Source organism: Octopus bimaculoides, chromosome 22 (genome assembly GCF_001194135.2).
Source record: "Octopus bimaculoides isolate UCB-OBI-ISO-001 chromosome 22, ASM119413v2, whole genome shotgun sequence".
In the NCBI taxonomy this organism is placed as follows: Eukaryota; Metazoa; Mollusca; class Cephalopoda; order Octopoda; family Octopodidae; genus Octopus; species Octopus bimaculoides.
The window spans coordinates 5830832-5842677 of record NC_069002.1 but is presented as its reverse complement, the minus strand read 5'-3'; the positions used below and the strand labels follow the sequence as shown (position 1 = coordinate 5842677).

Below are 11846 nucleotides of genomic sequence, written 5' to 3'. Positions count from 1 at the left end.
AATGGAGAAGAAGCCGGAGGCAGGCCCAGGTTATGCGGCCGCAACGGGCAAAGGAGTAGACACGCAAGAGTTGGGAGTCCGCGAGATAAAAGTGGAGCCTAGAAAGATGAAGGAGAGTGAGGCAGCCACGAGAAAGAAATAGCACCAATAGAGACCATAGAAGAATGTGTTAAGAATATAAAAAGATTCACAACATATATTACGAGAGGGTGAAGATATGCCACTGTGGAGGTGCGCTTCACAACGGAGGAGGAAGCAATAAAGCACTCCACAGAGGCAATAAGAACAGACAAATGGGTGCTCTTGCCTTCGTACTGCGGCAAACGTGTGGCCAAAGTGCGAGTGGGTAAGGTGCCATCGGAATTGAAAGAAGAATGGCTGATGAAAAAAATAATCAAGTTACATTCAATAGTAAGAGTAAAGGTGCCTTCATACGTCTACGCGGAGGATATGAAGGCAATATTGATCGAAGAGGAAAACTACAGAAAATTGAAAGAGATGTGTGGAGATAACGTTGACCCGCCAGGAGTGGAGGTGGCACTTAAAGAGTTCCCACCAGTGCTGGATTTAAGAGATATCGAACCACTAATGAAAAACCCAATTTTTCAGGAGAATATTCAAAGAGTTTTCGTCAACCACTACGAAAAGACAAGTATGAAATCAAAGGAAAAAAAAAGAACAATTGTAAATAGTACATATAATGGCTCAAATGGTACTGCATTTAAATATCATAAGCATTTTCGTGCAACACAAATGATTTTTAAAAGAATAAACAATAACGATTTCTTTCACTGGCACAAAGGCAGAAATTTGCAGGATACAAAGAAACAGTCATATGGGATTTGAACTCAAAACGTAAAGACTAAGGTGACTATTTTTCAAATGGCATAGTATGGTCGGTGTGAGAGGCTGCACGTGGCCAGTTTGAATGTCAAAACAGGTAGAATATTTGGGCTAAGTATGGCCGGTTTAAATGTTATAGGGTAAAGATACAACAAGCAGGGATATAAAATTCCATTACATGTAGTTTCATACCTTAGTGTTCTGAGTTCAAATCTGAACACAATCACCTCTGCTTTTTCTACGGCAGGAGTAGAGGTTGATGGTAGCGGTGTGGGCTCTAAGCCATTGGGGGTGATCTTTCGATACCAGTACGAAATATCGGCCTTTTCCAAAGATCGCCGAAGACGCTTTTTACGGAAAAGACCGATATTTCGTACTGGTATCGAAAGATCACCCCTTTTGGATATATTTACATTCACTTATTTTAACGAACCCATCAAGGGAAATAATATTAATAAGTTAAACCGTGTCATCTGTTTTACTTTAGAAATGAAAAACATTTCGTTTCTAAAGTGAAACAGATGTTTTTGACGTTTTCAAACGAATCTGTCCATCAGAATCTTCGGGAACCATTCGTTCTTTAGGCAAAAAATTTCACGTTCAAATCGAGGAGTATGACAGGAAAAATTTACCGATACCCAGAACCAAAAGACCGAAAGAATAAATCAATAACAATAGCCTTGTGGTGGTGGGACACAAACTCGACAGTCCCCTCCTTCCAACATGCACATACACACCCCGTTGACATGGAAGTTAAATGAAGAGACACCGGGATACTATATACTCTCCGAAGCCCTAAGTACAGCGTCGCAGGTGAGTTCCACGGATGGAACCCACCCCACAGGGACAAAAGGAAGAAAAGAAGGCTAAAAAAAAACTTCTGACCGGTGTGACACGAGTACGAAGTGAGAAAATCCGGATGGGGTTGAGAGAAATAGGAGTGAAAGGCCCAACAGAGAAGAATGGATGGAGACTGTCGATAGCTTATGTCCCAGTAACGGGGCCAACATCCTGAATGACTGAGTGTTGAATTAATAATAACAATAAAAGTAATAATAGTAACAATAATAAACAAATATAGATATAGGAGAGTATTGTAGTTCGCTTGAAGCATTGTGTATTGTTTGTAAAGAATAAAAAGTTTAGAAAGCAGAGACTCCAGCTAAGAAGATCTGAAGAAGGAATTGTAATTCCGAAATATCATCGGACTATAGATAACCAAATTACAACAGGTATATATAGTCCATTTTTTGTTCTATAGTGCATTGTTGTACCATTCTAAACTTTTTATTCTTTATAAATATAGATAGAACAATAATTATAATAAATAAATATATCAACCAATAATAAATATAGATATGTATATGTATATATATACAAATACCTTTTAACTCTGTTTTTTTTCTTTAAAAAACATTAAACGTGGTCTCTGTAGCTGCAGTTGAGGTTATCAAAGTGATAATGTCTTCAATAGTAAAAGTAATAATTTGAAAACATACATACAACATATATTTATATATGCATGCGTATGTACAGATATATATATATGTATATATATCAAAAAATAAATATATATATACAAAAGTATGAAATATATATGTGTGTGTGTGTATATATGTATGTATATACACAAAGAAAAAAATCGAGTCACTAAGTTGACTGACAACTGAACTTTACCGTTGCTCCTCACGCCTTGACCAAAACATTGCATAAACATCCGTTTCCAACAACGCTTTGTGACATCGCCATGTTTTAAAATCTGACATGCGCAACCGTTACTTCCGCTTTTACTACCTCCTCTACTCCCGCTGTAACTGCACACAACTATCCACCACCAACAACAAGTATTACTATTACTACTACTACTACTACTACTGCTACTGCAGATGCTGCGGCTGACTCCGTCGCCACCACCATCACCACCGGTACCACTACTGCCTCTGACGCCGCCGTCACCACCGCCACCAGTATCACCACCATTACTACTACTACTACTACTACTGCCGCCACCACCATCACCACCATCATCACTATCACCACCATTACTACTACTACTACTACTACTTCTACTACTACTACTGCTGCCGCTGCTGACTCCACCGCCACCATCTCTACTACTACTACTACTACTACTACTATTATTACTACTACCACTGATATTACTACTGCTACTGCTGACTCCGCTGCAACCACCATCATCAACAGTACGGCTACTACCTCTGACGCCACCACCACCACAACCACCACCACCACCACTACTACTGGCTTTTCATTAATTTCCACGAAGACTTCAGTCATTTTGGTTTATACCTTTCTTTCTTTCTTTCTTTCTTTATTCGGTTCATTCATTGATTTGTTGTTTTGCTTCTCTCATATAAATAAACACAGTTGTTGTCATGGCAGCAGCTTTGTTGTTGGTGTTGATAACAACAACAACAACGTGGTTTTTTTGTTTACGTTATTGTCTAAGTACAAAGTCAGCATGGATCGAAAGTTTTTTCCAACCGTGACTGCCCGGTTTTTTTTTTCTCTTTTCTTTTTCTTCCATTTTTTTATTTATAAATATATATATATTTCGGACTTCCCATTAGAAAAGTCTCCCTTTTGTACCCGCCTCCCCATAAAATTTTCCAAAAAAAAAAAAGAAAAATATATTATTACACATTGTGGAAAATTGATTTCTTACCATGTTTTATAATAATTATAATGATGAGAAAAGCCATAAAAATGAATTTCTATTAAAAATGAAGGCTTTCTCATTATTATCATTATTATTATTATTATATGAAATAGTAGGGAATCAATTTTCTACCATGTATAATATCTTTTGTTAAACAACGACGCGAGCTGGCAGACACGTTAGCACGCCGAGCAGAATGCTTAGCGTTATTTCGTCTGCCGTTACGTTCTGAGTTCAAATTCCGCCGAGGTCGACTTTGTCTTTCATCCTTTCGGGGTCGATAAATTAAGTACCAGTTACGCACTGGGGATCGATGTAATCGACTTAATCCCTTTGTCTGTCCTTGTTTGTCCCCTCTATGTTTAACCCCTTGTGAGCAATAAAGAAATAGGTATTTCGTCCGTCTTTACGTTCTGAGTTCAAATTCCACTGAGGTCGGACTTTGCCTTTCAGGCTCGATAAATTAAGTACCAGTTGCGTACTGGAGTTGATCTAATCGACTTCCCCCCCTCCCCCAAAATTTCGGGCCTTATGCCTAGAGTAGAAAAGAACACTTCTTGGTACAAAAGGAAGTCTTTCCTTACAGGAAATATTATCCAATGTTCTTTTGCTTTTTTTAAGTGGGTAGAGAATGAGTTGAGAGGGGTTTAGTTGTTATTTCTAGCAGCTTAAGTAATCGCGTCTTCTAATTCCCCTTGTTCAAACATGTCTTTTCAGTTGATAACGTTATGTGTTGCGTTTGTCGTTTAATAAGATTTTTCGGACAATTAACCCCTGTCCTTAAACATGATTTTAGAAAAAGTAATAACATCTACATTTCGATCGGCTCCAAGTGTTCTCATTTCCTTCCTTCTTTCTTTCTTTCTTTTTTTTTTTTTTTTTTTTTGCTAATTTGTGGTCTGAGCCGTTTTGATCGGACGGACCTCTGATCCAACGGCTTTATGAGTGCAAATCTTGCTCCGGCCAGCTTTGCTTTCAGTCCTTTTCGTGGTTCTTACTTTCGACCTTTTTTCTTATTTTCTGTCAATTGACTGCGGCCATGCCGGAGCACCGCCTTGATGCGTTTCAGTCGAACAAATCGACCCCCGTACACTCGTTAAAGTCTGATTCTTATTCTATCGGTCTCTTTTGCCGAACCGCTAGGTTACGGAGGTGTAAACAAATCAACACAAGTTGTCAAGCGATGATAGTAGGGAGGCACACACACACTCTCTCTCTCTCTCTCTATCTATCTATCTCTCTCTATCTATCTATCTCTCTCTATCTATCTATCTCTCACGCATACACGCACACACACACACACTGGCTCGGGAGTGAAATTTGCTTAATAGGTGTAGACCCAGGTCCAAAAGTTTTTTTGTGTTTTGAGAATGAGTTAAGGCTCCAGAAAAATATAAATTTCAAATTTTGGCACAAGGCCAGCAATCTCAAGGGAAGAGGTAAGTCGATTATGTCAACCCCAGTCTTTCACTGGTACTTAATTTATTGACCCTGAAAGGATGAAAGGCAAAGTCGACCTCAGCGGAATCTGAACTCAGAACGTAAAGACAGACGAAATATTGCTAAGCATTTCGCCCGGCGTGTTAACCTTTCTGCCAGCTCGTCAGCTTTTCCAGAAAAATATTGATTAATCAATTGTAGTTGGTTTTCATATGGGACAACACACAGCTTAAGCATCATAACAATTAATCAAGAATAATCTAATCAAGTGCAACAACAGCATTTAGGGCAATTTTGAACTTAATTTTCACAATCATTACAATATCCGCGCCACCTTGTTTTTCAGTCAATGTTTATTTATAGAAGTCACAGCTTCACAATGGATGCTGTCATGTACAACTTTTATGAAAATTCGTCACAAAACAGCAAGAACAACAACAATAACAACCTCATTGCAAAAATTTCATTATCAACAGTGAGTCTTTTTGTTTCTTTGATTGTTTTACAGGTCTCTCACTTACTGAGCAATGATTGCATGCATTCAATTTGATTTGATTAACAAAGTGTACACACAAAAAAAAAATACATCGTTTGTTTCAACCTGTAATTCTTCTATTTCCAGTACGTCTATTTCCACCTAATGAATAAATGATGTCTGAATTGTGCCTTCAACCAACTTTATCGATTCTCTGAATTTTATTCTAGACAGAGCACACACGTGTATTGTCATTAACATATAAATAAAATCTCTTTGTCAAAAGCAACAAACTAGATTGCTCATCATAATACTATAGCAGGTAGTCCGTTCTATGGACTCTAAATGCTTATGTTCAGTTCTCATGAAAGCATTTTCGTCATAAGGAAGCTGTCTGGCATGTTGCATAATCCAGATATGTCCAAAGTAATTTTATCTTTACATAGGCTTTGTAAATAAGTCTAGGACTGTCGAGCCACCTATGAAAGGATGCAACATAGCGAATATCGGATTCAATCAAAGAAAATAGCACGAAAGGATTGTCACATAAAAACAAACAAACAAACAAAAAAAACTAAGATTAGGATCTTTTACTCGTTTCAGTTATTAGACTGTGGCCATACTGGGGCATCGCCTTGAAAAATTTTTAGTCGAATGAATTGACCCCAGTATTGTGGGGTTTTTTTTCTTTTTTTAAGCCAGCTACTTATTCTATCGATTTCTTATGGGATGTAAACATACCAACACCGGTTGTCAAGCAGTGGTAGGTGACAGATTCACACACACACAAAGACATGCACACACGTAAATGCATATGTGATGGGCTTATATATGTAAATATATATATTCACAATCATGAAGTATTGAGTTCAATTCCCGGACTGGGCTGTCTGTTGTGGTCTTAAGCAAGACACTTTATTTAACACTGCTCCAACTCTCTCAGCTGTAGAAATGAATTGTGATGTCACTGGTGCCAAGCTGTATCAACCCCTTCGCGTAATGAATGTGAAAACACACACACACACACACACACACACACACACACACTCATATACAAAATGTGACGTCGTCGTCGTGATATAAAATGTCCTTTACTATAGTTGACTATAGAAACATTATTTGAGATAAAATGTTATATTGTTTTAGTCCAAATGAAAATAAAAATTACATGGTGACACTTGCAGGGTCTAATACTATTACCTCATAAAATTTGATTTAATTTGGAGTTGTTTGAGAATGCATAGGGGACAGACAGACAGAGAGACAGACACAAAATTTTATATATTCTTTTATTCTTTTACCTGTTTCAGTCACTTGACTGCGGCCATGCTGGAGCACTGCCTTTAGTCGAACAGATCGACCCCAGGACTTATTCTTTGTAAGCCTAGTACTTATTCTATTGGTCTATTTTGCCGAACTACTAAGTTACGGGGACATAAACACATTAAGATTGGTTGTCAAGCGATGGTGGGGGGACAAACACAGACACACAAATACACACACACGACAGGCTTCTTTCAGTTTCCGTCCACCAAATCCACCCACAAGGCTTTGGTCGGCCCTAGGCTATAGCAGAAGACACTTTCCCACGGTGCCACGCAGTGGGACTGAACCCATAACCATGTGGTTGGGAAGCAAGCTTCTTACCACACAGCCACTCCTGTGCCTATATAGAGTTGTATTAGAGTAGTAATAGTTAGAAAGTTGTTTGTTATGGCTGATCAGAGTCGCCTATACAGTGAAGCGCTTTATAGGCGCAAAACTAATGGTCACTTTCTGACTGACCACAACAAACAACCTCCTAAATATATTTATTTATCAGGCACCTTGGCAAGTGTCTACTTCTATAGCCTCGGGCCGAACAAAGCCGTGTTAGTTGACATGGTAAATGGAAACTGAAAGAAGCCTGTCGTACATCATCATCATCATCATCGTCATCATCATCGTCGTCGTTTAACAGCTGTTTTCCAAGCTGGCATGCACTGGACGGTTTGATACATGGTTACCCAGTCAGAGGGAGAGAGCAAGAGATAGATAGATAAATAGATAGTGAGAGAGAGAGGGGGGAGAGTGGAAGAGAGTGAGAGTATGAGAGTTCAAGAGCGAGTGGGAAAGAGACGATGGCAAAGTACCAGGGCATACTTTACATTGTAGTGGGCACCTTTACAACATAAAATATTCTTTATATTCTGCTGTTGTTTTATTACCATTTATTTACGAGTATTATAAATTTTACATGTAAAACATTTGGTGGGGGAACGAATTACGATTTATAACATTGCTACTATGGCAAATTATTGTTCTGCCTTGTGAGTTTTCGCTTTGTTAGCGATCTGCGGAAATAAATTAACACCTATATCCAGACATTACTGTATGATAAGTCTTCCTAGATGCGAATGGGATTATATAACCGAAGAGAATAAAGTTCAATCGATAGCTGAGACGTTCCCGAAAGGGGGAAGTATAAAGTTAACACTGGAAATGGCATTCTGGCATTCGTTAATTGAAACGAAATATCTGGGTCTTTTGTAAATGCTTGTAACTTCTTTATTATTAATTGCTAGGGTAAAAAATGAATAAAATTTTCGTCGTCAGCAAGCAAAACTACATCAAAGCTACATTTTTTAAAAATAAAATAATGTGGTGAAAATTTGAAATATTTCGAGTGGTTAAAAGAAATTTAACAAGATTCGAACATTTTATATTTAATCTCTTTGACTTCGGTGAAATGGGTACATAATCAACTTTTTCGTTTCAATTAATGATTTGTAATATTATTTAATTGTACGGTCATCCGGTAATTAGAATGCGTCCTGTTTACTTTTTCATTTTTTTTCCTCTTTTTTTAATGTGAGATGGGCTGGAGATTCAGTTGCTATTTCTAGCAGGTCTTCTCGTATGCCTGCTTTAAGTATCACACCACACACACACACACAGAGAAGCCTGTAATGGTCTTGCTAGATATAGCAGTCAAATTTTCATCAATTAATCTCAGCCGACTTTAATAGGGTACATACACGATGTATAAATAAAGGCCGGGATGGTCATGGCAAGAATGCTTTGATCGTAATTATGTATAATCAACGATAATGACTTACGCACGCACACATTGTGTATACGACAAACACACACACATACGCACAGACACGCACCAACACATACACATAAACACACACACATACACATAAACACACACACACACACACACGTGCATGAACACGCGCGGCACAATGGTAGCACACATACGCTTAGGTCTACACAAACACACAACAGAATCACACACGGATACAAACACATACGAACACACTCTACAAAGACAACACACACACACACACACACACGCACGCACTCACGCGTATTCACAAGCATATACAGATACATATACGAACACAAAAAACACTCACACACCTACGTTCAAGTGCATGCGGATACACACTCTAACGACAAACACATTCGAACTCATACACGATCATAGTGACACACACACATACATACATTAAAAACCCATCTCAGAACCCCTTTCTTTTTTTTTTAATAAATAAAAACCCGTGAACCATTTCCAAATTCCCAGCTGGGGCCGTTTCACTGAGGTCGCTAAAGTCACCACGTCCCTTCTTTCACTAATCCCAGAGAGCGGAGAACCCCTCCACCTCATCGTCTACATAAAACACATACGCACGCAAGGACCCGACTGACATACGAACATACATGCGCGCACAGACACACTGACGAGCGCACACACATACGAATACAAAGAAAAGTATTCAGTGACGCCTGCTGCACGGAAACTTGACAGCTATTTACATAGTTGATGTAGTATAAAGCAAAAAGTTATTAATATTCAATGTTACATCCTATGTTAATGAGAATAAATCATTATCTATTAATTCTTGTCGCACACACACACACACACACAACACGCACACTTACAAGTAAGGGAGACAAGCGCGTCAAATTTTAATGATATATTATTTCAAATTGAATTAACTCCCTTGGGATCACCACAACCATGTGGTAGGTTGCTCGATCTGCTAGAAAAAGCAGCCAAATCTGTGATGTTAGGTGTGCCATTCAGAAAGTCCCAAAGGCTGCGATTGACGTAGATGTTCTCTTTCTTTGGTTCGGTTTAGTTTTTATGTTGTTAACTCCCCTCAAAAACAAATAAATCCAAGCTGAATTTGAATATAGAAACATTGAATCCTTCAGCCTTATATTGTAAAATAAACACCTAATCTTCATATGGGGGACAAATACAGACACACACGCACATATATATATATACATATATACGATGACACACAATTATAGAAACTAAGAAAACACAGTCTCACACACACGGATATAAACACATACATGTATGCGTGTGTGTGTGTGTGTTTGAACGCACCGACACAATGACCAATTGACAATCTTCGTTATCAATAGTTTCCATATACCAGAAAGCAGACGGGGAAGTGAACGAAAGAAAGAACGGGTGACAGAGACAGATAAAAGAAAAAAAAAATAGAGAAAACAGAAGTCACATGGAATGGCACGGATGTGACGGAATATGAACAATAATTGCTTAATAATAATAAAATTATCTCGAAATCGACAGCAATCTGGTGTAAACAAATGGTACATTACGCCCATAATCTAAGATAGGCATTGTACTACAGTAAGATTAACAGACAGACCGAGATAGACGAAAAACCTAAATTATCTACCAACGAACGATAACAAAACATCGGGTAAAAATTATTGTCCGATTTTAATATAAAACGAGAACCACAAGTTAAAAGCAAACTTAGTCGGTTCTTAACTTTTAAGACATGATGTTGTCACTGAAGATAGAAAGTACCTTGCGTCATTTGGCTTTATTCTTCATTTGCCTGCAAGTCTGTGAAGTAACTTGCACCGTTTCTTCGGTTGGGTGCATGGATCTCAATAACAAACCGGTCGACTGGTAAGTAAAATATAAAATATATATATATATATATATGCTTCGGATGAATGGTTGATGAGATTGAGTTGTGGTCACGTTATGCTTATTTACCGGTTAAAAGGTACAGGACACACGTACTATCGAGAAGAAGTGATAATTACATTACATGTACCATTACGATTTTTATTTTGATATGATCACATCTGTCCGACGAACGGTAAATGGTAACAAAGTGGAACAGTTTGTGAAGACTTTTTTTTTTCGGCTTTAATAAAAAAGTGTGGCTAAATTACGATATAGTTCATCTCTGCTTGATGAACTTTGAGACATAGTGGAACACAATACTTGATATAACAACAAATTTAAACACACACACACACATTAGGTGCAAGAATGACTGTGTGGTTGAGAAGTTTGCTTGTGATTCCCCACTTCCTATTCATCATTCATTTAATTATTTAGTCATTTACTATTGTATTAGAATGAGTTTAAGGATGGTGACCTCTTAAAAAAAAAAAAAAAAAAGGTGCAGTGTGGTCATCTCTGAAAGTTTTTTTTGCTTTATTTCTCTCTTCCCTTCTTTCTTTTCCCTTTTTTTCCTTTTTTCTCCTCTTTGAGTTATATTTAGAATACAAAATGTAATGTATTGAGCTTTCTTTCAAACATACAATTTTGGAGAGTTTTTGGATGAAATGTATATAAGGCTTTCTCAACCGTATCCCACATATAGTAATCCATAAGATTACAAAGGGGAGAGTTAAGAGGCCAGAAATTAGGACCAGTGAAATTGTTGAAATTCTCCAGGAACCACTTATTCTTTCCAGATGGATAGCAAGGAGTCAAATCCTGCTTCCACACATATGGCACTCCAGCAGCAACCCTCTTCAGTACAAGGGTGTATGTAATCGTTAACAAATACTTCGTTAATAGAATAAGACTTCTTGGTCATAGTAGTACACAAGACCAAGGAATAAACTTCTGTTTTCTTATTATTTCATCTTCCTTGTATCACACACACACACACACACACACATAGTGTGCTTATCCTTGTTATCTATTGATAGCCAGTGAGCAGCATAAAATAAAAATAAAAAATAAAACAACAGATGTACTTTAAAAAATCTAGATATAAAACATGAGAAGGAAGAAAAAAAATGATTAGAAAAGAAAAGTTTATTTCTCATTTATTTGTATTACTGCAACCAAGAAATCTTATTCTGTTAGTGATGAATTTATTGCAGATTACACACTAATTACATTTTTACAGAGTACATCTTCAAAGCACATTCACTGTCTTTGGCTACCTGATGTCATCAACAGATTTACTGCAGGAATTCCTTCATGTCTGTTGAATATATAACAAATGAAAGAAAGGGAAAATGAAATTCACAAGATTCTTGATTAATCACAACAGTCGTTTCAACCCATTTCACATTGGTTCCTTGCCAGTGAGATTCTGGACAATTGAAAGAAGCCCATCGTAT

At 37.6% G+C, this 11846-nt stretch overlaps 2 protein-coding genes across 3 annotated transcripts in view; one reads left to right on the top strand and one right to left on the bottom strand.

Moving 5' to 3' along the window:
- The window catches only part of LOC106880773 (phosphatidylinositol polyphosphate 5-phosphatase type IV), a 32572-nt gene extending 29943 nt beyond the window's left edge, over positions 1-2629 (bottom strand). Inside the window, exon 1 of the mRNA XM_052975740.1 lies at positions 2228-2629. The gene's annotated coding sequence lies outside the window, so the exon portion shown is untranslated. The remainder of the gene's footprint in view (positions 1-2227) is intronic.
- A 2595-nt stretch (positions 2630-5224) lies between these two features.
- Positions 5225-11846, top strand: part of LOC106880775 (plancitoxin-1) — a 12002-nt gene continuing 5380 nt past the window's right edge. Inside the window, exon 1 of one of the 2 annotated variants that reach the window (XM_052975827.1) lies at positions 5225-5438. In XM_052975827.1, coding sequence (XP_052831787.1) covers positions 5347-5438 — 92 coding nt within the window. In that variant the 5' untranslated portion in view covers positions 5225-5346. Of the gene's footprint in view, positions 5439-9485; positions 10384-11846 lie in introns of those variants that run through there. The other variant, XM_014930870.2, reaches the window with a different exon arrangement.